Source organism: Gouania willdenowi, chromosome 14 (assembly GCF_900634775.1).
Source record: "Gouania willdenowi chromosome 14, fGouWil2.1, whole genome shotgun sequence".
NCBI lineage: Eukaryota > Metazoa > Chordata > Actinopteri > Blenniiformes > Gobiesocidae > Gouania > Gouania willdenowi.
This window is the reverse complement of record NC_041057.1, coordinates 1,988,174-2,013,655: the sequence shown is the minus strand read 5'-3', so window position 1 is coordinate 2,013,655 and position 25,482 is coordinate 1,988,174. Positions and strand designations below refer to the sequence as shown.

Here is a 25,482-nt window from a genome sequence, read left to right as displayed (position 1 = left end):
GTTTGTGTGTGTGTACCATGAGAGTTTGTGTGTGTGTGTACCATGAGTGTTTGTGTGTACCATGAGAGTTTGTGTGTGTACTACAAGTGTTTGTGTGCGTGCACCACGAGTGTTTGTATGTGTGCACCACGAGTGTTTGTGTACCATGAGTGTGTGTGCTACAAGTGTTTGTATGTGTGCACCATGAGTGTTTGTGTGTGTGTGCTACAAGTGTTTGTGTGTGTGCACCACGAGTGTTTGTGTGTGAGAGACACTTCTATTTCACTTTAATCAGATTAAGCAGGGTTTAAATGTTCGTTGCAGCTCCAACTCTAGCAACAAAAATACACAAAAATACAAATGGACTAAAATAAATACAAAAAAAAAGTTTTTTAAAAAAATGACAAAAATAAACAGAAACTTGTTCTTTCTTGTTATAAATCACACACACTACAAAAAGTTAAGAAAAAAATGTTTTATTGTTTTATTTAGGTCAATATATTTTTTTCCACAGGTTTTGATGCTGAAGGTTTTATTTCGCTCTAAGAGTTTTTTTCCTTCAGTTGAGGAAGTTGTCGGCCTCTTTGAGGACGTCTTCTTTCTGGTGGAAATATTCTCTAAACCAGGCGATGTGCTCCTTCTTATGCTGCACGCTGAGGTAGGGGTTCCTGGACAGACCCCCCACCACCAGCTCCATGAAGTGACGCACGGGGCCCTTGTCAGGGAAGCCCTCCTCTAGATGTTTCTCCAGGAAAATGTGCTCGTGGAACGGGACGCTGGCTTCCTCCTCCAGGCCTGAGGGACCAGCAGCACAAACATCAGCTCTACTCTGAGCTCCTCCTCCTCAGTGGACACTCACCGGCTTCGTTGTTGATGGGATACGCCCACAGTTTGTCCTCCTTCGTCCACTGGATCATCTCCTCAAAGCCGCTAAGAGGCATCTGATTGGTGGACAGAGTCAGCTGATGAGCAAAGTCCACGTCCCACAGGGTGGGTTCTGATCAAACGAGACAGAAGAACACGTTTCTAACAAGATGAAGGGAATCTATATCCAAACTGTCATAAACTACAGGAAAACTCCATTTTTACTGATTTTTCTGAACTTGTCTGAATTCATCTGAAACATGTTTTACTCTATTTTTAAAATAGAATAAGTTGGGACAATATCACACATTTACACAATATTTTTTCTGGAAAATGGGAAACTGAACGTCTGCAGCAAACTGATGAAAATGTCAAATTTGGTTCATAATCTCATTTAAAATCTTAATATTAGCATAACTTCCGTACAAAAATAATTACATTTCAACAAAAGTGGCAAAACTCCAAGAATTTTTAAAGTTGAAAGCTTTCCATTAGAATTAAAAGGATATTTTCTAATTTACAGATGAAACTATATTTTAGCATCATCTAAAATATCAGCATCACTTATTTAAACGTTAATTTTAATTTCTGGTTAATTTCAATAAATATTTCCCATGAAAAGTCAATATTTTTTAATATTCCCAAACCTAAATTACCGTAGAAATTTACCATAAACGTTCCGCCCTCTTTGCAACCATATGGTACCTGCTGGCAACATTTTGCTGAATATATGGTGTAAATCAGTGATTCAAAACTCGTGGGTCTGGACCCAAAAGTGGGTCGCGAACCTGTACTGGGTGGGTCGCAAACAGCTGCTCAAAAATAAATAAATACTTAAAGTCTCTCATGTTGGACATGTCTTTTATTTTGAAATAAACTTTTCTTGTGCTAGGCATGTTGTGAAGTGCATGTTGCACAGGAAAATATGTAGATTTATGATTTAAAGAAGGGAATATGTGTTTTCAACACCTATTTTTGAAAAATGTGGGTCCCAGGGTGAGACCAGTTGAGAACCCCTGATGTAAATATCTGGAGTTTTGGGATCAGATCACACATTAAAAATCAGATTTTTCCTTGGAAAACAGTTAACGGAATGTCTGACAGCTGCAGAAATCTGACAAATATGTCAAATTCAGCTCATAATCTAGTTTAAAATCTTGTGCTACATAATCACACATTTTGTGCAAAGCTTTAATGTGATTCAGTTGTTTGGTTGCAAAGAAACGGAAGTTTTCCAGTAAATTACCACGAGAATTTAAGATTTATGGAAAATATGAATCAATTATTTATTGGAATGAACTGGAAACTGGAGTCATTTAAATGAACTGTATCGTATCCAAACATAGATATTAGTACAGCATCCATTCAAAAGAATAAAATAAATAACATAACATTTCAACAATGGGTGGCAAAATTACCAGAATTTTCAAAGTTGTAAATTTTCCATCAGAATAAACAAGAAACTTTCTAAAAGTGAAAATTGGCCTTTGACAGAGACGTTAAATATAGCGGGAAAATAATATTTTAGCATCATCTAAAATATCAGCATCATTTCTGGTTCATTCCAATACATTTTTCCAATGAAAAGTTTATGTATTTTTTGAATATTCTAAACTTAAATTCCCGTATCCGTGATTTTTAACCATATTCACCAGTTGGCGACATTACACAGAAAATAAATAATAATAAATAATCCCTATGACACAGACTAAACCCTCACTGACATGTTTTGGGAACGTTAAACCCTGAAAAACGTTAAACTAAGGCTAAAATAAAATAAACATGGTTAGAAGTCGATGACCTGATGATTCAACGGCGTCGTGTTCACTGACGGTGGAGAAGATGTTCAGTCTTTTCCCTGAAAGTTTGCTTTTCCTTAAAAACAAAAATAAATACAGAATAAATAGAATAATCCAGTGGTTCTCAAAAGTCCGACAACTACATTTTGCTCAGAATTGTGTGAAAAAAATCTATAAAACATAAAAACACATTTAAAGAATCTAACTTTGTGAATAAGTAGAAATAAACAGTATTTAGTGTTTTCTGAATAGATTTATTTTTATAGTTTTTATCATTTACAGTCATTTTCCTCCTGGTGTGAAACCAACAATCACCTTTGTGTTTACAGTTCATGTTCTAAGATCATTTTGTTTATTTTATTGTTGTTTGTCTGGTTTTTTCTCCATTATTCAGTATATTTTTTTCTTATTTGTGAGTTTGTGTTGTTGGTATTATTTTAATTATTCAGTGTGTTTTTGGTGTTGTTTGATTGTTTGTCGTTTTGTGTGTTTCTGTTATTTTTGTGTGTTTTGTAGTGATTTTTTGTATTTTTCTCTCTTAATGTGTGTGTTTTTGTACGGATGGATGTTTTATTTATTTCTATCTTTGTAAAAGCACTTTGAGCTGCATTTTATTGTATGAAAATAAATGAAGATTGATTTGATTTTTGGTGTCATTTTGTGTATTTTGTTGTTTCTTTTTCATTTTTCAGTATATTTTTCTCTTATTTTGTGTGTTGTTGGTATTATTGAATATATTCTCTCTCTGTGTGTGTGTTTTTGGAGTTGTTCGGTTGTTTGTTATGTCATTATTTTTGTGTATTTTTCTCTCAGTTAGTGTGTATTTGTTGTCATATGTGTTGTTGGTAATAGTGAGTATTTTTATCTCATATTTTGTGTTTTTGGAGTCATTTTGTGTATTTTGATATTGTCTATTCTTTTTGTTATTCAGTATATTTTTCTCCCTATTTTGGTGTGTTTTTGGTTGTTGTGTTGTGAGCTTGCTGTAATATTGATGATTATCATTTTAACTAAAAATAAACATGATAAACTCCATATTTTGAATGCTTTCATTTGTTAATTTTCCTGTAGAAACACTGGATTTAATGGATCACACCTCCTGTGAACACTGGCCAGCTCTGCAGTGATGCCTTTGTCAGCCGTGAAGCCCCGCCCATCATCATCAAACAGGATCTGACCAGCCGGTGAGCTGCTCTGTCGTCCCGCGCGTTTCCCAACCTTCATGTCAGCGATGATGACTCTGCAATAACGACACGTTGTTCACACACAGTTCTCATTTTGACCCTGAAACTAACGATGGTACCCCAGACTCTCAGCGTTCGCTTTCTTCTGAGCGTCGCTCATGGCCTTTCGTTTCCTCAGCTGACGCAGCAGCTCAGACTCAGCCTGGTGGGGGTTGGGGAGGGTGGAGGCGGCGGCTGAAGCTGCAGCAACTAGAGCTGGATTCAATTCCTCACTGTGAACAGAAAAATGACACCACGACATAAGTAGATTTATATCCTGAAAACAACATATATCTTGATATTGTATTTCTTACTTAAATTTACATGAAATTAATGGAAAATTGCTATTTATTAAATATTTTATTATATATAAAAATGGTTTCGATAAATAAATTGGTAACGTGACCTTTTCCTTTTTCAAGACCAATTTCTGTCTAAAAATGCCACCAGGGGGCGCCAAAACCACCAATAATGTCCACTGCTAGTTTTAAAACCGTACCTGTAGTGAATTTATAACTCCATTACATCATATCAGTATTTGTTTGTTCATTTTGAGTTTTTTTTGGAGTAATGTTTGTTTATTTCTGTTGTCATTTTGCTTGTTTGTTAGTACTGTGAGTATGCACAGTATTTCTTGTACTTTTGTTTTCATTTTCTGTAATTTCGTATATTGTGTTATTTTATGTATTTTTGTTGTTTTGTGTTATTTGGAGTAATTTTGTGTATTACCGTTGTTGTTTTGTTCATTTTTTAATAGTTTTTGGAGTATTTACTGTGTTTTTGTCTCTTGTCTTTTACTGTATTTCTTCCTGCAATGTTGTAATGCTTTGATTTTTTTGTTTTTATTTAATTAATTCTTGCTTTTGTTTTGGTGTATTTTTATGTTATTTTAAATGTTTACTTTGGGGGCCGCAAAAAATTAGGACCGAGGGCCTGATGTGGACCCCGGGCCGCCTGTTTGCTTATGTCTGCCATAGATGGTTATATCGTAGACTATTTTTATATCGTACTACGATTATATATATATAGTTATATCACAGAGCATTAATGGGGAGCCATAGCAACCGTTAGCATTCCATCAGCTTTCTGTTCTCTCTCACCTGTCTGTGGACGCTTTCTCGGTTGCTCTCTGGAACATGCTGGTGGTGCTCTCCATCACAGCCCGCTTTGAGGCCTGCTGATTGGTCGGCATTGGGGTTTCCTTCACCTTCAGTGGTTTCAGTTCACTTCCTCTGTGGTCACTTCTACTTTCATTTCATGGCCCCGAGGAGCTCCAGCAGACTCGCCTTCCCACTCTTCGCTGCATCAGCCGTGGCTTGCTTTGGTTTTTCACTGCTAACATCCACCTGTGAGACTCCTTCATCCACTGCTACTTCCTGCTTCTCCTCCACCAACTGTGTTTGAGCAGAATCTCCTCTTTTTCTGCATTTGGTTCCAGTCCTGAGCAGAAGGGACGCTCACGTCTTTGTTCTCACAGAGGCAGACGGAGCCCGTGCTGAAATGGTTGAATCCAACGTTGTTTGCAGCTCTAGGAGCAACAAAAGACTTAGACATTAATATTGCAAGACTTCAAATGTAAATAAAATCTTTGGAAATGTTTTAATAGGCTTCTACACCACAACATATGAACTGGAATAGAAGAATTTCAAAATATGAACAATGACCTGAAAAAAAATAAATAAATAGAAGTGTCAGCCTAAAGCATGAATCCTTGCAGTTCTGCGTTGTAAAGCTCTACGATAAGTGTTATTTTATTAAAACTTGTTTTTAAAGCTGGTGGAGATGATCATTTTTTTATCAGATGAAAGATTAAAAAGGTTAAAATTCCTGCACGAAAGATTGTTTTTAACTTCTCCACTGTAAACACTCTTATTGATGTTGTTGGCAAAGTTTGGTGCATTGCATTGTGGGAGTTCTTTAGTACAGTGGTTCTTAACCTTTTCAGCCTGCGACCCGCAAAATAAAGGTTCCAGAGTTTTAATCAGAAATAAAATGGTATATATAGTAAATAGTATATATAATCTTAAAGATGGAAATCCTTGTTTTATCAAAAAACAAAATGGGTGAAAAGTGACAGAAATGGTAGAAAATGTGGAGAAATGGGATTTAAAAACAACTGAAAGTGATTAAAAGTTGCAAATTAAAGTGGGGCAAAAACGAACAGAAAAAAAGGTAAAACAAAGTTAAAGTGTCAATATTGGAAAAATAGTTTAAACTGGCAAAATAATGGGGCATTTGAATAATACAATAATGGGTCAAACATATGTGACATTAGGGGTAAAAGTGGTGGAAAGGGTTTATAGTGCTGAACATGTCTGGAAAGTAGGAAATAATGTGGGCAGGAAAGGCATTGAAATGTGATGTAGAAGTGTCAGAAATAGGAATAATGTAGCAAAAATGCATTAAAAGGAGCAAAAATATGGCAAGAAAAAGTGATGAAAATAGGTTAAAATAAGGCAATGTCTGGTTTGAACTACTTTTTATCTCAGTGTTTACAGTGGAGATCAAAACAAACCTTTTACATATTTCCTTTTTCAAGAAAATGATCTTTAGCTTATTGATCTATGAGGGCTACACTGTGTCTTTATTTGATCAGACAAAATAAAATGACGTCACAAGCCTTTCATATCATGTGTACAACCCTACAAACATGGATTATTTCATCAAACCTGCAGCAAATCATGTAAACAAAAGCAGATGTTGCGCATACAAGTGTTCTGATTGAATAAATCTAAATTTGTTGAATCACTGCAGTAAAATAAAGTTTTACATGTGAAGTTTGTTGCTTTAGTTCTGAAGTGTGTCACCATTAAACTCCATGTTCGCCCTCTGTCGGTGTTGTCTCGTGCGTTTCCGGTAACACTCACCTTAACGGTAACACGGTGTCACATTTAGCCGCTAACAAACAGGCTTCGTACACACTGATTGGATGGTGACCGGCCACACAAACACTACGAAGTAAAACCCTCAACATGATTATAATTAATATTAATATAATTATTATTTTTACTGCGTCCTTCCACGGAACCGAGGTTGAGCTCTGTTGCAACACCGTAAAGGCACCCCAGAAAACTAGAGGACGATGAACGTTCCGGTTTTTCTTCTTCTTCGTCTTTTTTTTTTTTTTCTTTCTTTCTTCTTCTTCTTCTTCTTCTTCTTCTTCTTCTTCTTCTTATTTTAGATTACGGTGGTGGACCTCCAGGTTTTGGCCCATTACCGCCACCATTTCAAAGGTTCAAGTTGCGATTATTAAAAATATATATATTTTATACAAACACGCCACATTCCACTGTGACAACATATTTATTCATGTATTTATGTATTCAATCTTTTTTTTTTTTTATTAGAAAAATAAAATAAACATAGATAACGACATTAACAAATAAAATAAATAAATTAGACGTATACACTTCCTTAATCCTTATTTTCTTTTTCAAACCAAACTTAATCTGACAAAACTCGAGAAGAAAAAACCAGACTACTGGCCCAAAAGACAATACTGTAATGAAATTGTAAATATTTTTGTGTGCTTACATGCAAAAAAATCGCTAAAAATCACAAAACAAAGAGTAAAACAAATCATTCCCGTATATTTAGCATTTTTAAAAAAAAAAATGTAATGATATAATATAAGATCATATAATATAATATAATATAATATAATATAATATAATATAATATAATATAATGTAATATAATATAATATAATATAATATAATATAATATAATATAATATAATATAATATAATATAATGTATTTCTTCACACTACTCTATTTAAATTAAATAGTAATGCTTTGTATTAACAATAACTGATAAACAAAGTAAAATTAGTGTTATATAATATAATATTAAATAAAATTGATAAATGATCAAAATTCGGCTTTAGATTTACATTACCCTCCTTATTTTGTCCTAAATCCGTCCGTTCCGTACTCTCGCGATATTACAGTCTCGAACGTGACTCAAAATGGCTACAGAACACGGCGCTAATTCATGAGCGAAGGTCTCCTCTCACTCTGTTACTCATGTTAACTACACCGAGAGATGGACACATTTAGGGAACAAACAGCTCAATGAAGCAGCCATCGCTGCCAATGTTGCATATTTATATTCATGTACGTCCCTGGTTCAAGCGCAAAGAAGAGGTCTAACTTTACGCAGGTAAAAAAAAAAAAAAAAAAATCGTCAACGGAAAGCTAAGTTGTTAGCATGGAAGCTAATATACACATTTTAGCGCAGGAAACGTTCACGTTATTCTAGTTTATTGTCGATCAAGTGGCATTAAACCTGAAAAATGAATGTATTTTTTCTCCATCATGTTTAATTTGAGGGATTTTACTTTTATTGTGTCGTTGTCCGGTCTCGGAGGTTAACCCGCTCTCTGGCGCTCACAGTTTGTTTACAATCTTTAGCTAATATTTTAGCTTACTTTCGCCCAGTAGCTTTTCATTTCACAGCTTTTTATCACTTTGAAGCGACACGAAACTTGTTTTTTGAGCTTGTTGATCTGAAAGTATTCCGTTTCCGCATCATATTGTATTAAGTCAACAAACACACCGTCTGTATTCATGTCATGGACCTCATACACAACAACTGTTGATTAGGATACTATTGTTTACGGTTGTGCATTTTATGTTTCATTCATTTAAAAACTTTTCAGGATATGTTATTATTGTTAGCTCCGCTTGGTGGAGAATTATAAAACTGTCACAGCTGTAAAGGTCTTCTTTGCTGTTCACATTGGTCCACAAATCCTGTTTTAAGCTTTATTTTCACATTTGTTGCAATCGTCATTATTAGGGCTGGGATGTCATGCTTTTCTGCCGATTCGATTTTATCACGTATTTGGGTCTCAGTTCGATGTATATTGCAATTATGCAAGTATTACTATTCATTAGTAAATATTATTTTGATATTTAAATGTTGACATTGAATCACTTTGTATATGAAATGTATTCTGTAACGTTAATGTGCTTTGTTACATCTTAGACTTAGATTTTGTTTGATTTATAAGATATATAATTCACTGTCTGTACAAAACAAAGAAGCAGCTTTTATCACAGCAGAGCATATCTGATCTGAGGGTCACATGATCAACATTCCTGACAGCATTTAGATCAATAACCAATCAGCATTAACACAGGAAACAACAGAGTTTGTATGTTTTTGTTGTCATTTTATATATTTTTTACTTTCTCATTTTGTCTGCACTTGCTGTTCTGTTCTTTTTTTCATGTCATTCCTGGTGTTTTTTTTAAATTAATTTTGCATATTATTTATTGTTTTATGTATTTTTGTGTGTTTTTCTGCACATTTATTATATATTTTTTTTAATTAGGTGTGTTTTGTTGTTGTTTTTTTAGTCATTTAGTTTATTTTTGGAGTCATTTGAATCTTTGTTGTTATTTTTGCATATTTTTGTCATCAGAATGTGATTTTAAAGCCATTTTGTGTATTTATGAAGTAGCATTAATCAGAGCATGAACACAGGAAACTACAAAGGCTTGGTGGGTTTTTGGTTGTCATTTTGTGGGTTTTCCTGGCATTTTCTGTTTTATTTTATTTTATTTTTTTTTTTCATTTTATGCATTTTTAGTGTTTTGTATCGTTTGCTGTTATTTTGTTTTTTTGTCGTTTTGAGTGTTTGAAGTAATTTTTTCTGTGTTCTAGTTGTTGTTTTGTGTTTTTTGAAGTAATATATTGCATTTATGTTGTCATTTTGTGTTTTAATTGAGTCATTTTGTGTATATTTGTTGCTATTTCGTGTGTTTATGGAGTGATTTTGTAGGTTTTGTTTTAAATTGGTGTGTTTTTGGAGTAATTGTGTGTATTCTTGTTGTTTTGTATTTTTTCTTTGTCATGTTGTGTGTTCATGTCTGAATTAATTTATACATAGTTGACGACACGTTACTATTTGTTTTTAAAGCCAAGTTTTTTTCCTCTTATCTTTGCTCCTGCAGCAATGGCGGAGGAACGCCGGCAGAAGCAGTGCTCGGTCACTCTGCCCACAGAGTCCATGAAAGCCATAGCAGAGTCCATTGGAGTCGGGCAGTTACAGGAGGAAAGCTGCACAGCCCTGAGTGAAGAGGTCAGCTACAGAATTAAAGAAATTGCACAGGTAAGGCGCACACAGACTTTTCACGTTAAACTCTCCTCTAAGAATGTCCTTTCTATTATTGTTTACGATATATCGTCAAAGGCATTCTCACCGGTAAGAATATGTAATCCCACGATAGAAACAAATTCCCGTGTCGGAAATTAGCGAGGGCCTCAATTTAGCCAAGAATGTCCCTAAAAACCTTGTTCCACGAGACAAAAGAGATGAACATGCTATCAATAAATGAACCAGAAACTCAATTAAAGCTAACTAAGCTAAGCTAACCCACCGACACATAAGACTGAGCTATGAGCTAACGCTAACCACTTCATAAAAGGAATAACACTTTTATGGACAGATTAAAGTTAAACATGTCACACGTTGTGTGAAATAAATGTTAGCATAAATACTAATGTCACTATTAATCCATCCCAACTTGTGAAACGCAATATTTTTTAATTATATTTCACATGTTAACAGACAAAGCTGGTTCCATTAGACTAAGGTAACTATTGTGATTATTACACATAAATATCCTGAAGTATTAAATCATCAAAGTCTGATCTGCTTTAATTGTAGGAAAATAAAGATTTTTATCAACCATAACTTTATGTAACTCATTATCAGATATAAAATAAAACAGATTCAGCAGCAATAAAAACACTAATGGAGTTATTTTTGCTTTTCATGTGCTTTTTTTTTTTAAATTTATTTAAAGTGATGAAATAAATGAATTAATACAATAACACTAATAGTGATCCACATGCACTAATAAATTTAATTAAATATCAGCTCATGATGAGTCAGCAGATATTGTAGCTTTTTTTAATATGTCTAGTGTTGATGTATTAATTAATTAATTAATTTCAATACACTTTAAGTTGGGAATTGTTTTAATTTTTTAAAATTGTTTTTATTTATCGTAATTTTTATAGTTACCGTGATAAATACCAGAAATTATCGTGATCATTTTTTTAGTCTATATTGCCCATCCCTACTGTTCTTTTGTTAGGAGTGTTGTTGCTTTAATGAGGTTTAAATTAGGGGTGTCCTGATTTGATATTTATATCTGATAATGGTCCGATATCAGTCAGAAAACGAATATCTTGTTTTATCAGACTGCATTTAAAATCTTCGATATATATCATATTATATTTATTCAATTGTAGAATACAGTAGATATTATGTTGAAGGTTAAAATGTATGTAACCCATTGGTTTAATAATAAATGGGTCAGTTTTTCTCATCCCTACTGTTGCTGACTATTGTTCTCTGTTTGAGTGACATCACATGATCAAACCTTTTCTAACATTCCACACTACAAAATAAGCAATAAAGCTATTTATGATTCATGCTGATATCTCCTCAGATCGATATCGGTATCGTATCGGAAATGAAACAGTCGTATCGGGACATCCCTAGTTTAAATGTTCCTTTGTTTTCACAGGACGCTCTAAAGTTCATGCATCACGGAAAGAGAAGAAAACTCACCACCAGTGACATAGATAATGCTCTTAAACTAAAAAATGTGGAGGTAATTCATCCATTTTTAAGCATTTTCTGTGTTTTGTTTCTGCATTTTAAAGTGTTTTTTTCTTCTGTTTTAGCCCCTGTACGGGTTCCAGTCTCAGGAGTTTATTCCTTTCCGTTTTGCGAGCGGCGGTGGGAGAGAGCTCCACTTTTACGAGGAAAAGGAAGTGGACCTCAGTGACATTATTAACACTCCACTTCCCAGAGTTCCCTTAGACGTGTCTCTTAAAGGTCAGCAGGGCACACACACACACACACACACCCACACACACACACACACACACACACACACACACACACACACACACACACACACACACACACACACACACACACACACAGTCGGTCCATTTTTGTCCTCATTTTCCAACTAAGGATGATAAATTCTAGATTATTATTATGTCCTGTAACAGGGGTGGTCAACCCTGGTCCTAAAGAGCCACTATCCAGCATGTTTTAGATGTTTCCCTCTTCCGACACACCTGATTGAAATGACCAGGATTGTTATCAGGCAGGATAGTTGCCCTTGAGGACCAGGATTGGCCACCCCTGTCCTATAAGATGTAGGGGTGTGCGATTATGATTGAGGGTGCTACGATTCCATTATCACGACATTAACGATTATCACGATTTTCGATGCATTAATGTATGAATGAAAGTAACCAAACACGTTTATCACCATTATTTACTCTTTATGTCAAATCACCAAATCCAACAGTAATCGTATTACAAAAGATGAAATATAACAATCTAAAAATAACTAAAATATTAGCTGATTCAGCTTCGTTCAATCTGAACCACGACATAATCATCTTATTCAGTAAAAATGAATAAATCCTCATTGAGCTGCATTAATCCCACAAGAAACAAAACATTTTTCAATGCTCAATCAAAGCAGCTTTAAAAACGTGTTCCTGTCATTTAGTTATTATGAAAAACAATTGTTTTTGAACATTTGTGAATCATTAATGAATCATTGCGATCAATCTAACAATCAATGTATTGGAACACTTCTAATAAGATGATCCTATGCTCTGAGGTTTGTTGAGTGATTTTTTCCTGATAATTGGGTCTGAAACAGGTCGTAAATGTTAAACGTGGAAGAAGAGCTGCAACAAACAATTATTTTCATAATTGATGAATCAGTCAATAATTAATCTTTTAACTATTACCACCATTGTGTGCAATTTAATTTTTATCTATTAAGCACATTTAAAACCTGCTAAAGCAGATTAAACTAAAATAAAAAACTTTCTCCCACATACAAACACACACACAGGCAAGTCACACAAACAGTGGTGCAAGCACGCACACACACACACACACACCCAAACAGTCGTGCACGCACACAAACGTACGCACGCACGCACAAAAAAAACACACATGCTAGCAACAGGCTAGCTACCAGAGAGGCTAACGATACGTTTCGTCTCTTCCAAACAGAACAAATGTAGAATGTAGAACCTCCTTTATTCACAAATGTGTCGGAACACGTCTCCACAACGTGCATAAATCGCACGACGCAACAAATCGATGATGAAATTAATTGATTTTATCGATTCATTGTTGCAGCTTTAAACTGGGTCAATATTTACGATCAAAACTCCTCGTGGTTGTGTTTAGGGAAAGCCGACGACTCGTGACCCGTGATTTGTGACGTGATACAGAATGTACTGGAGTCTGTGACAGATCCAACATCTGTTCAGATTGAATAAAACCTCGTGTGTACCTTGTTTTAGTTGCAGTGCTGTGTTGAGTTTGAGTTTCTGAGCTCACTTTGTTTTGTTTGTGCACAGCCCACTGGTTAAGTATCGACGGGACGCAGCCTTCTATTCCAGAGAATCCACCACCAGGTAAATCCATCTACACACTAACATGTGCTCGTTAAAGAAAAACAGCTGCTGAAGCATCGTTTTTCTTCTCATTTCAGTTCCTAAAGAGCAACAAAAAGTGGAATCCACGGAGCCTCTGAAGGTGGTGAAACCTGGTCAGGAGGAGGACGGTTCAATCCAAGCTAAAGGTCAGGGAGCAGCTCAGTCTGATGGAAAGGGTTCGTTACTTATTTTCTTTACATGAACTCAGCGTTACTATCATCTGTTTTACTTACGGATGTGTACGGGTGTGTTTCAGGGAAGGACAAAGGTCTGATCAGGTTGAAGCCGCGCAGCACTCACGAGCTGTCAGTGGAGCAGCAGCTTTACTACAAAGAAATCACTGAAGCGTGTGTCGGATCCTGTGAAGCCAAACGAGCAGTAAGTTCTCCTGAAAGTCACCAACAACCCATATATGTGTCAGAAAATCCAACAATATTTACCAAGAAGAAGCAAATACATCACACGAGTTCAGAGACTCTGATTTTCAGTTTCACGTAATGCTTCACAGTTTAATCATCTTTTCCTGCTGTTAAACCTCCTGAAATCGTAACAAAAATGATAAATATGAGTCAATTACTCTTATTAATTCTACGTTTTGTAAGTTTCAGGTGATTTACAAAATTAGGGTAGATTACGTTGCTTGAGCGACGGTAACATTAGCCACACTGCTAACTCTCAGCTAGCCGTTTAACAGGAAAAATCCCATGGAAATGTGTGAAATAATCCCAAAACATTATTTATGAAACGTTGAATTACCTCATTACACGTAGCATGAGATACTGATATGTTTGTCTGTTTGTTACACTTTCTGATCATTCAGTCTAAATTAGAGACTCACCGAAATAAATTATTATATAAACGATTAGTCCCGTTTCATTTATGGCTCTGAATGTGTACTAATCTCACTAAAATTAAAACATTGCTATTTTATGAATTAATATTAATGTTTCAAATAATAAAGTCAATTAAAAATATATGTAAATACAGGAATTTATCCAGCACTGTGGAGCGTAGGGGCCCCCCACGTTGTAATGCTGTTCCCCTATGGAGTAATGGCGCCCCCTACGTTCAGTTTTCAACAACATAGGGGGGATTTTCTGTTGTTTTTTTTCCTTTTTTAATCAGTACATCGTAATAATTGTTGCACACTTGGACACAAAATGTACTTCCACGTGTGCACGGGTTGTTTTAATCAGTTCAGCTAATACACCATCAGCTAAACCTGTTTATGAACCAGAGCTTTTTCACATTTGAATGTATCCATAATAATCTGAACCAACACATTAAAAATACACAGTAATCACAGGATAACATGATCACTACTTAATCTTACACTTAGATTTGGACACATTTGTCCTTTTGTTACACTTTCCAGTCATTCAGTCACTAGTTTTCCAGCAAAAAATCAGTGTGTAAATCTGTGTAATTGTCTTAAAACAAGCATGTTAGTCATTTCTGTGACATGTTGGGCCTGATTCTAAATAAAAATAGTCATCAAAAAGAGTTGAGATTGCTTTTTTTGTCCGTTTTCCACATTAACATTGAATACGAAGCCTTGTGAGTGCCGTTAAGGATTTGATTGGTTGTTGCAGGAAGCCTTGCAGAGTATTGCTACTGATCCTGGACTGTATCAGATGCTCCCACGGTTCAGCACGTTTATATCTGAGGGGGTATGTGTTTATTGATTACATGCAGTAGAAGCATTGATCAGAGCTAATAATGGTGTGTTTACTCCTCTTACAGGTCCGTGTGAACGTGGTGCAGAACAATCTGGCTCTGCTCATTTATCTGATGCGAATGGTCAAAGCTCTCATGGACAATCCCACTTTGTATCTGGAGAAATACGTAAGTGGAAGTAGATCTGATGGTGGGAAACATCTCCTCACCCTCCTTTGTGCTTCTCTCTGCAGCTGCATGAGCTCATTCCAGCTGTGGTCACCTGTATCGTCAGTAAGCAGCTGTGCCTGCGACCCGATGTTGACAACCACTGGGCCTTAAGAGACTTCGCTGCTCGTCTGATGGCTCAAAGTTGTAAAACTTTCAGCACGACCACCAACAACATCCAGTCCCGCATCACAAAGACCTTCACCAAGGTAACGGCTGTGCTTTGACTGCTTTCAACCACAGGTGGCGCCTTTAGCTTTGCTTTAACTTCAACTGTTCTTCTTCTCAGAGCTGGTTGGACGACAAAACCCAGTGGACGACTCGGTACGGCTGCATCGCTGGACTCGCTGAATTAGGACCTGATGTAAGTTCTCTGTTACACACATGCACAACTTTTATCACAGCGAGGCCACAAAACTGGGATTGCATCTGATCTAAGGGTCACATGATCAACTTTTATCATGTAATCATTTAGAATAAAGACCATTTAAGGCATTAACAGAAACAACAAACGGTTTGTGTATTTCTCATGTTTTGTGAGTTTTTGTTGTATTTTTCTGATAGTTTTGTTGTGGTTTTGTGTATTTTCCTGCTATCTTTGTTTATTTTAGCAGCTGTTTTGTGCATTTTTCTGTAATGTGTTTTTTTTTAGTCATTTTGACAAGGTTTTTGTTATTTTCTATATTTTTCTATAATATTTGTAGTCATTGTGTACATTTTGTTATCATTTTGTGTGTAAGTTTGATGGGTCATTTGTATTTGTCTTTGTATTTTTTTCTTATGGCATGTGTTTGTGTATTTTTCTACTATTTTTGTTTATTTTATTTATTTTGACTAATTTAGTTGTTCTGTGTGTTTTATGTAATTTGACATCTTTTTTGGAGTCATTATGTATATTTGTCTTTCTCTGTTTCTGTTGTCGTTTTGTGTATTTCTGATATTTTTGTTTATTTTTTGTATTCTTCTGTCATTTTTGATGTGTTTTGGAGTCACTTTGTGTATTTTCATTGTCATTGTGCAGATTTTTCTGCTACTTTTGTTTTCATTTTGTGTATTTTTGTTCTTTCTTTGTATGTTTTTGTATTAATGTTTGTGGTTTATTGTATATTGTTGTGTGTTGTGTGTTGTGGGAGTGTATTTGTGTAATTTAATCCTTTATATCCGCTAACTCTTCACGTCTTTGCTGTCGTGCAGGTGATCAAAACGTTGATCCTTCCTCGGCTGACTGTAGAGGGCGCTCGCATCAAAGCCGTGATGGAAGGACCCGTGATCTCTAACATCGATAAGATTGGAGCCGACCACGTCCAGAGCCTCCTGCTGGTAAAAACCAGTGAACGTTGTTGTTGTTTCACATTTGGTCGGGGTCTGATTTCCTTTTGTTTGTCCTCTACAGAAACACTGTGCCAGTGTGATAGCTAAGCTCCGCCCCCAGCCGGACGTGGTGGACCAGTACCGGACGGACTACGGGTACCTGGGACCGATGCTCTGCTCCCACGTGATGAAGGCCAGGACTCAGGCTGCGCTCCAGGCTCAGCAGGTCAACAGAACCACGTTAACCATCACACAGGTGTGTGTCTGCAGGTGAGCTACGTTTGCTAAACACAACAACCCCATTATAACCCCGCCCCCTCGCCGTCCCCCGCAGCCTCGGCCCACCCTCACCGTCTCACAGAGCGGGTTGAGCGGCTCCACGGGGCCTCGCACCCCCAGCATCATCAAGGTTCCCAGCTCCCTCGCGCTGATGTCGCAGCGGCCCGGCACGCCATCGCAGCCATCGCCCCCGGCAACCAAGTACATCGTGATGGCAACCAGTTCAGGCGCTGCTTCAACCCAGCAGGTACTTTGATCTTTAGCGCAGAAACGTGCAGCAATCTGCACAATTTAAGCGTTTTTTTTATACGCACAAAACCTTCAGATATCATAATAAAGCTAACAATATTAGCAACAAGGGTAGAGGTTTCAATTATTCAATATCCAATCCATTTTCTGAACGATTGATTGATTAATCATGAGAGAAATCACATGTTTTGCAGTTCATGATCAGTTTTATGCAACACTGAAATTATTTTGAGCTTTTTTTATTGTACAAAACAAATAAACATTCATAAATCTCACAAAATGACTTCACTTGAACTTTTAAATAGTTTTGTTTTTTTAAAACAGTAACTAAACCGAGGTCGTTTTCATATCACAAATGTCCACACGAGAATTAGTTTTTGATGATGTTTATTAAAGTGTGTTATAGATATGTATTTGAGAATGTTTAAGTATAGGATACAGTTATTTTATATTTATTGTGTGTGATGTGTTGTTGAAAAAGAATATTAATTTAAAAAACTAAAACTAAATACGCCAAATTGAAATACTTTAACTAAAATGTTGGACCAGTTTCAATCAATACTTCATACACAATACATTTGTTTTCAGCTGTTACTCTTTAAATTAAAACCTAATAAAAGACATCACTTTTAACGCCAAATGTATCATATTTAATACATGAGTTTGGATTTTTTTTTCTTTAAAAACCCAGTGAATATGATCATATACATGTAATACATGGATAATCCACCATGATTGTCATTATGATGAAAGCTGCACAGGTGGTTTTAGAGGAAGAACTTTTCCAGTTTTGAAAAGATTAAGGTAAGAAAAACATTCGCATATTTACTGAAACATCAATAGTAGGAGTTAGTGGGTGGATGCAGTATGATATTAGTTTATATTTCATCATTTCTGTTTTAGTTAGTGTTGAAAATGGTGTATCAGATGTGATACAGCAGGTCTATGAGGTCATGTGACTCTAAATCAGTTAAATGTCATTTTATTACATTTCATACATTTTACATATCATCAAGAAACAAAAAGTCCTGTTTATTTTTCAAGTAAAATAAATAAATGTTTAAATTGCATAAATTGATAATCAACATGGGAAACAGACAGTGATGTAAACACGTTTTCCCATGTGTACTGTGAGAAATGCTGAGTCATCTCTATCTGAACAAGCACAGGAAGTGTTTTTAGGCCAAACGCCACCGACCAAAATAAAACGTTTGTGATCCACAAAATGAGGAAAAATAAGTGAAATGTTAAATGTTATAGACGTCACTGAGTCAGTTCTCATTGTTGCATAAAAATAGCATGAAAAAATATACTTATGTATGGAATGTATGTTGGTTATTTTTTGTGTTTGCATTAAGACCCGATATATCAAATATGATACAAATTAAAACTCATAAATGGAAATTGATATTTGAATTTTTTTTTTTGGTTGTTCATAAGGACCAATAAAGTGTCCAGTTTCAAAACACTGTAATTTTCTGTCAAATATTTAATCATTTAGGTTTTACAGGTTATAGATCCAAAATGAGGGAAAAGAAAACTTCAAAGTTCAACAATAAAAATTTATACAGTATTTAACTGAAAAACTTGGACACAAACATTCAAATGTTACATGTATTTTTTTCCTGTAGTAATGTAACGCTTATAATGTGTTAAAGTTAATATCTGTTATGGGCGTGTCCAACCACACCACAGAATAATTCAATAAGCAGAAAAACACCTTTTTTGGAGAAATATTACATATTTTGGAAATAAGTTTCTGTTTTTCTTTTTGTATATTTATTGTCATATCAACATATAAAGGCTTAAAATTCTGAGCGTCATTTACCACTCGTTATATTTTTATAAGCAACTAAATTGACAAACTATTGTTTTCAACTCATTTTTACAGCTTATATTTATCGCTGCATTAATTTAGAATAAAAGAGTTTGGCAAAGAAAACTGATGAACCTGAGCCTTTGGTGAGTTCGATAAACTACGATTTTCACCAATTTCCCCCCCGCCAAGTTCCTGTAACCATGGCAACGGTTCAAAACTAGGTACAAAAATCCCACTCAGTGGCTTTGATAAAATGAAATATTGTTTTCTTAATCGGTTTATTTATTTAATCAAGATGGGTCTCATTAAGATTGTGTATATTTTTTTCTCTCCGTACTTAATAATCCAAAGATGGAGCTTTTATTTTGAAAATCAACACATTTTTAGTGTTTAAAACGTATTACGCAAAGAGCTGGAGAGAGTTTTAGGAGGAAGAAATCTGATTAAATAATAAAGTGCGACGTGTGTTTGTATCTTTCCATCAGGTGATCACGCTAAGCTCCTCCCAGTCTGCGTCACCAGTAACCACCAGCGTCCACAGCGCCACCTCCGCCCTGCAGCCGCTGGTGAAGCTGGACTCCGGGGGCAGCACGGGACTGACGGCGTCGCGACCTCTGCAGAAGTACATCGTGGTATCGCTACCTCCGTCCGCCTCGTCCTCCCTGGAACCCAAGAGCACGGTGATCCCCACCCCCATCCCCTCCGCTTCGTTGGACGGGGGGCTGAAGCTGGAGCGTTCCGACTCCCCGGGCGTGAGAACGCAGTCGCCGCACTGACACCGTACGAGTCATAGCGGTGAACACGTGAAGCGCGAGTTGTGGAATGGGGCGGAGCTTCCTGTGAGCAGACACTGTAAATATTTTGATGCCCAATGAAAACACGGCAGTGACATCATTCATTCTGTCAGCGCCGTATATTCTAAATGAGAACCTGTTCTTTTTTACCCTAAAATAAATCAGATTTTGTATGAAAACTTTTTGTTTGCTGTGATTTGGAAAGTCGTTGGTCTAAATGTTGTAAAGAATGAATGACATCATACATTTTATACCTCTCTGTAATCCTCACAAACGTAGCCAACCCACATCCACAGGACATTATGTTCAAAGAGACAAAAAGCCAACAACTCTGCAAACTCAGCATTTTTCCACTGTTGTGAGTCACAAAATAAACACAGATCTCTATAACAAGAATCTAACCCTAATATCCACCCATGTCGGGTATGTTACGTACCAAAACAACGCCATAAAATCAGAACATACGCCGCAGAAAAAGTCAGCAATGATTAAAAATGATGTCTTACCTTTGTTGTTTCTTATCAAAAGTTGCTCCAATGTGCATAAAACGCCATATTTTAATAAATCCATATCGTGTCATCACCATTGCACACGTCCAGGCATTTTTCAGTGAAGAAATCCGTCCAATGATGAGCACGTAGCGCTCGTGCGTAAAAAGGCAGCTTTATCCAGCTCTGATTGGCCAGGGCTAAAGCCACTCCCATAGTGTGATGATATCTCCAATTTTTACACGGTGTGTCAATCATTCTGATTGGTCAGAGCATTGCTCAATCACACCCACGTGTAACAGTATCAAAGAGTGGAACCAAAAGTTGCAATGATTGGAATCATTAGAACATTACAGTTACACACTTGTGGACAACTTTGGCACAGTTGTGGTAAAATGAGCTTCTGCCTGAACTTTTTAGCTCAAAAACATGAATCTTTGGCCTCGTGTTTATTATTATTATCATCATCAAACTTGCTGCAGTTGATGTCCACACATTAGTTCAATTATTTCTGCTTTTATAGCCTTCGTTAATGAGAATTGGCTTTTATGTTTGATGTAAATCTCTGGTGGACTACAGATTTCTGTATTTAAAAGATGAGTTATTGTCCCTCAGTATCAGATATTTCCAAAATGTGCATCAAATGTAACCACTAAGGGGAAAAAATAGCCATGTCAGAGCTTTGAAAAAACGTTATTTGTCTATCTGTGATTTTTCGGAGAAAAGAGGCTGGCCTCATGGATCAATAAAAATCAATAAATCAATAAAATCAAAGATCATTTTAATGCTAAGGTTTCATTTATTCAGACAACTTTTTTCAGGAAATTTACTTTGAAATCTACTTTAATCTCTTGACATGTTTCTACTGTCAACTATCAGTCTTACTCAGATGCATCTGCTGATTGCTTTGATGTGTCCTTATCAGTTCTTTCTGAGATTAATAATCTCTTTTATAAGAGTGTCCTGGCAGCACGGTTGGGGTCAATTATAATTGTGATAGTAATGTAATTTCAGGCTCAGTAATTGTGATTCTCTTTAATTGAACTTTAGTAATTAGGATTGTAATTATTTTCTTTCTGAGGATAAAAAAATAATTGTAATTGTTAGGGCAATTTTTGTCCATAACTTTAATAAAAATTAAGTTTGTTTTCTCTGCAATGTTGGTGCATTAAAGAAAAATGACCCTTTATAAATATATATATATTTAATTTATTATAAAATGTTTAGAGACAAGTTGTTGCAGCTCATTGTGTGTGTGTGTGTGTGTGTGTGTGTGTGTGTGTGTGTGTGTGTGTGTGTGTGTGTGTGTGTGTGTGTGTGTGTGTGTGTGTGTGTGTGTGTAAAAATTGTACACAGGAACACACATTTGATGATATGATAATTATAATAATTGCCGTGACATAATTTAAATTGTAATTGTAACAGAAAGATGTAAATGACCCCAACTCTGCTTGGCAGCAGAACGTAAAACAAGTTTAGTGTCAAAATAATACTTAAACGTTCTAAAAACAAATAAATAGCACAGAAGACATAAAGTACATAAAAAAGTCACCAAATAGTTAAAAATAAAAGAGCTAAACAAGGTGTGTGTGTGTGTGTGTGTGTGTGTGTGTGTGTGTGTGTGTGTGTGTGTGTGTGTGTGACATCACATTGCCTCACCTTTTAATAACTGGTTTGTGTTTAATGCCTGAAATGTTTAACAGTTCACAACTTGTTCAACTAAAAACAACACACTGTGAAACACTCCAGACCAGTTTCCTGCTACTAATCATGGATTTCACAATAAGAGCTGCAGCTAAAGACGACTGTAAGGACATGGCCAGGATGATCATGGTGAGTCAAAACCAGAACATGACTCATCATTAACTATTATTGATTATTGTTATTTATTATTAGGAAAGTGCCATTTACGGGAATTTCTCTAACAAGGTGAAGACAACCAGTGAAGGTAATCAATAAGAATGTTTACTGTGTAGGTGTGTGTGTAGGTTTCCCACCAGTTTAACAAATGTTTGACTAAAGCGTAAAAATGTGTAATGTCAATATATATATATATATATCTATATATATATGTATATATAGATATATATATGTATATATATCTATATATATATGTATATATATATATATATGTATATATATCTATATATATATGTATATATAGATATATATATGTATATATATCTATATATATATAGATATATATACATTTTTTCAGACCTGGAGCGTGACGGCTTCTCCCAGAATCCTCTCTTTCACTGTTTTGTGGTTGAAGTGTCAGCAGATCAACAAAGTAAAGAAGGTAAATACATGTAAAACCAGTGAGACTGGATGTTTCACTGGTTTTAGATTCTATGTTTGTCTCATGTGCATCAAAGCCACGCCCCTTTGTGAGCCATGTTCTCACTGAGGCTTTTCATGTCAAATCAATGCTTTTCAACATATCAAGTAAAAAAAATGAGATGTAATATCATGGGTTGTAATTAACAGGGTTCCCGCAGATTATTAAAAAGTCTTAAAAGGCATTAAATGTTTCAAAAGTCTTTTTAACTCATAAGTAGGATTTTATGATTTTTTTTTTCAATCATGCTCGTAGAAACTTTCAACAACATGAGGAAATGTAAATTTAACGAAAATTGTCAGTCCAACAAAGATTTTTCTTAATGGTTTGTATTGTTGTTGTTTTATAGATTTCTGGGTATTATTCTAGTCATTTTGTGTGTTTTTAGAGTGGTTTTGATTATTTTAGTCTGTTTTTTATGTATTTTACTATCATTTTGTGTATTTTTGTGTGTTTACTTTGGGGGGGGGCACCAGTTGCACATCTGCATTAGACACTAAGAAAAATTGACCCTAACTCTATGTAATTAATGTGGCTTTTTCCCCCAATTATGTTTACTGTGAAGTTGGTCTTACGACATTAAAAAGTCTTAATTTGATTTAACTGAAGCCTGATTAAAGTTGTCTTGATATTGGATACATTTTGTTCTTCAGGCTTTCTTTCCTTTTTTCAATTGTAGAATATTCTCGTGTTTAATGTTAAAATGTCTGCAGCCCATTGGTTAATAATGATAAACAGGTCAGTTTTTCTGCGATTAAAGGTTTACAATGGTTGCCATGGTAGCGCATACTTCCTGTTTTAAGGACTCTTCCTTGATCAGCTGGAATTAAATATTTAGATTGTCTCGAGATTCGCGCCATCAACAACGATTACAGGGATATTTCCTGTGTTTGAGGCTAAAAAATGATATAAAATACATAAAGAAAAAAAAATGATTTAATTTCGAACATGAACACAACAGCAGTGTATCTCCCAATGACAAAAAAATGATAATAATAATGGTAATATTAAAAAAAGACCAGGTGAATACAACCCGTATCTGAACAAGTTATAGGGAAAAACGTTTTTTGAACTTTGACCTCTATTGATCTTTTTACTGGTAGGTCGTACAGCTTTGGTCTAATTAAATAAAAGAATCCACTTGAAATGAGCTTTTCATAAATTTAAACATTGAACTTGTACGATAAATATTTGTAGAGATATGGAAAGTTTTGGTTCTTGACACTTGTATTGTAAATACAATAAATCAAACAAAGCAAATCAAAAATCCTGTTTGTGAAGCCTGTACATGTTCAAAAAGGAGTAGGAGGAATTATGGACAAAGCTTTTTTTTTTTGTAACTGAAGGTTCATTTTGTCTTAAGTTATAAAATCTCAGCTTTTTCAATAAATAATTTCTGAATTTTTTTAGGGGGAAGTTTTTTGTTGTGCTTTAAATTCTATGTTATTCATTTGAAAAGCTACAAATTCTACTAATGTAAAAGTAATTTAGATGTATTGAATAGTGGCTCAGTGTTGGTCCAAATATCCTGTATTATGAACTTAACGTATCGCTCGTTTTTGAAGTTAAACTAACGGTTGTCATCTTGTTTTGTCGTTATTTCCCCAAACGTCTGCACAGTATGTGAGGTATGGTAAAATATTATTGAACAGTAAAGTGTGTGGCGTGTGCTATAATTTATAATAACATGTTTTGCTCTGTTGAGTAAAGCTAAAAGTGTTTGTGTGTGGTTGGAATGGCTCTTTACTACACGTACAGTACATGGAGAGGACGCTGTATACACTTAGAAAGTCTGTATATGATGCAAGATTTCAGGGGTGGGTCCAAAAAAAATCAACACTTGGAGATCATTTATTGTAATTTCTTAATGATTTTTATTGTTTTCTGTAGGAAAAGGCCTTGGAAAGGCTTTACTGAGCAAAGTGGCTGAGGTTGGTCAAACCTAACCAATAACAGTGATATATATATATATATATATATATATATATACAGTAAGTGATGGTGTTTATGTAGAGAATGTTTTATTCTTTAAAGGATGCGACTAAGAATCAGTGCTCACGGCTAGAGTTGATCGTCGGTGACTGGAACACTCGAGCTCAACAGTTCTACGCACTGAAAGGAGGAAGTGACATCACTGACGGTGAAGGATGGCACCTGTTACGCTTTGATGGAAACAACCTGGACCTGCTCGCCAGCGAAGCTCTCAGTGTTTAGTCAATAAAAAAAAAAGTTCTTCTGTTTTAAAAGCTGGATTAATATTTTGAAATATGTGCTGAAATAGTTTCAAAATGTATCATTTTATTCACATTTAGGACAATAAATCATGTCTGCATCACTGTTTCTTTACTAACCTGCTGAGTACTTTGATTATTCGGGATTAAGAAAGTATTGATCATCTAATTCTTATTAACAAAGATAAAAGATCAGACGTGCTTCTGTTTGTTGTTTGTAAATCTGGGTTTGAAAACAACAGAAAAGATACACAAACTACTCTAAACGACTCCGAAAAACACAAAATTATAGGAAAATAGTATATATATATATATATATATATATAGTATATGGACAAAATGAGAGTAAAAACACACAAAATGACTACCCAATTAAACAAAATTACAAAAATACACAAAACAATGAAAAAGTACACAAAATGACTCTAAATGACTTCACAAAACATACAGAATTACAGGAAAACCCCCAAAACAACAGAAGAAATTCACAAAATTACTCTAAAAACTCAAAAAATTGCTCCAGAAACATACAAAATGTAACAAAATACACTAAACAACAGAAAAAATACACAAAATTACCGTAAAAACATATAAGATTACAGAAAAACAACCAAAATGAACAAAAATGAGAAGAAAAAAAATACAAAATAACAACATAAACACACAAAATGAAAATGACTCCAAAAACTGTACAAAATTACAGAAAAATACCAAAATA

At 35.2% G+C, this 25,482-nt stretch overlaps 2 protein-coding genes and 1 long non-coding RNA gene across 4 annotated transcripts; 2 read left to right on the top strand and 1 right to left on the bottom strand.

Moving 5' to 3' along the window:
• Positions 1 to 439: 439 nt before the first annotated feature.
• Positions 440 to 6,839, bottom strand: mrps31 (mitochondrial ribosomal protein S31). The gene is given in 9 exon segments (XM_028467202.1): positions 440 to 774; positions 839 to 976; positions 2,645 to 2,718; positions 3,739 to 3,882; positions 3,946 to 4,098; positions 4,966 to 5,118; positions 5,120 to 5,278; positions 5,280 to 5,393; positions 6,733 to 6,839. Coding segments are annotated over 9 exon segments (1,278 nt in total). The 3' UTR covers positions 440 to 538.
• Positions 6,840 to 7,825: 986 nt separating this feature from the next.
• taf6 (TAF6 RNA polymerase II, TATA box binding protein (TBP)-associated factor) lies at positions 7,826 to 19,883 on the top strand. Of its 2 annotated transcripts, none has more exons than XM_028467388.1 (15): positions 7,826 to 8,028; positions 9,828 to 9,985; positions 11,412 to 11,498; positions 11,572 to 11,725; positions 13,291 to 13,347; positions 13,425 to 13,514; positions 13,625 to 13,746; positions 14,961 to 15,038; positions 15,112 to 15,213; positions 15,279 to 15,461; positions 15,542 to 15,616; positions 16,447 to 16,572; positions 16,646 to 16,819; positions 16,898 to 17,089; positions 19,396 to 19,883. In XM_028467388.1, exons 2-15 carry the CDS (start codon positions 9,830 to 9,832, stop codon positions 19,684 to 19,686), a joined length of 1,887 nt encoding a protein of 628 aa, XP_028323189.1. In that variant the 5' UTR covers positions 7,826 to 8,028; positions 9,828 to 9,829; the 3' UTR covers positions 19,687 to 19,883. The 2 variants fall into 2 exon arrangements, with proteins under 2 accessions (XP_028323189.1, XP_028323187.1); XM_028467386.1 differs by having other exon boundaries at positions 13,425 to 13,544.
• Positions 19,884 to 21,919: 2,036 nt separating this feature from the next.
• On the top strand, positions 21,920 to 23,481 carry LOC114476109 (uncharacterized). Its single transcript, XR_003675535.1, has 3 exons — positions 21,920 to 22,025; positions 22,089 to 22,140; positions 22,411 to 23,481. It is a non-coding gene; the product is annotated as an uncharacterized LOC114476109 (long non-coding RNA).
• The last annotated feature ends 2,001 nt before the right edge of the window (positions 23,482 to 25,482 follow it).

Bases quoted from the DNA above. Each gene is read 5' to 3' on its own strand.
- taf6 (XM_028467386.1), top strand. From the start codon at position 9,830: ATGGCGGAGGAACGCCGGCAGAAGCAGTGCTCGGTCACTCTGCCCACA. The intron at 13,545-13,624 runs GTTCGTTACTTA...GGTGTGTTTCAG, and splicing joins AGCTCAGTCTGATGGAAAGG to GGAAGGACAAAGGTCTGATC. The intron at 16,573-16,645 runs GTAAAAACCAGT...TGTCCTCTACAG, and splicing joins ACGTCCAGAGCCTCCTGCTG to AAACACTGTGCCAGTGTGAT.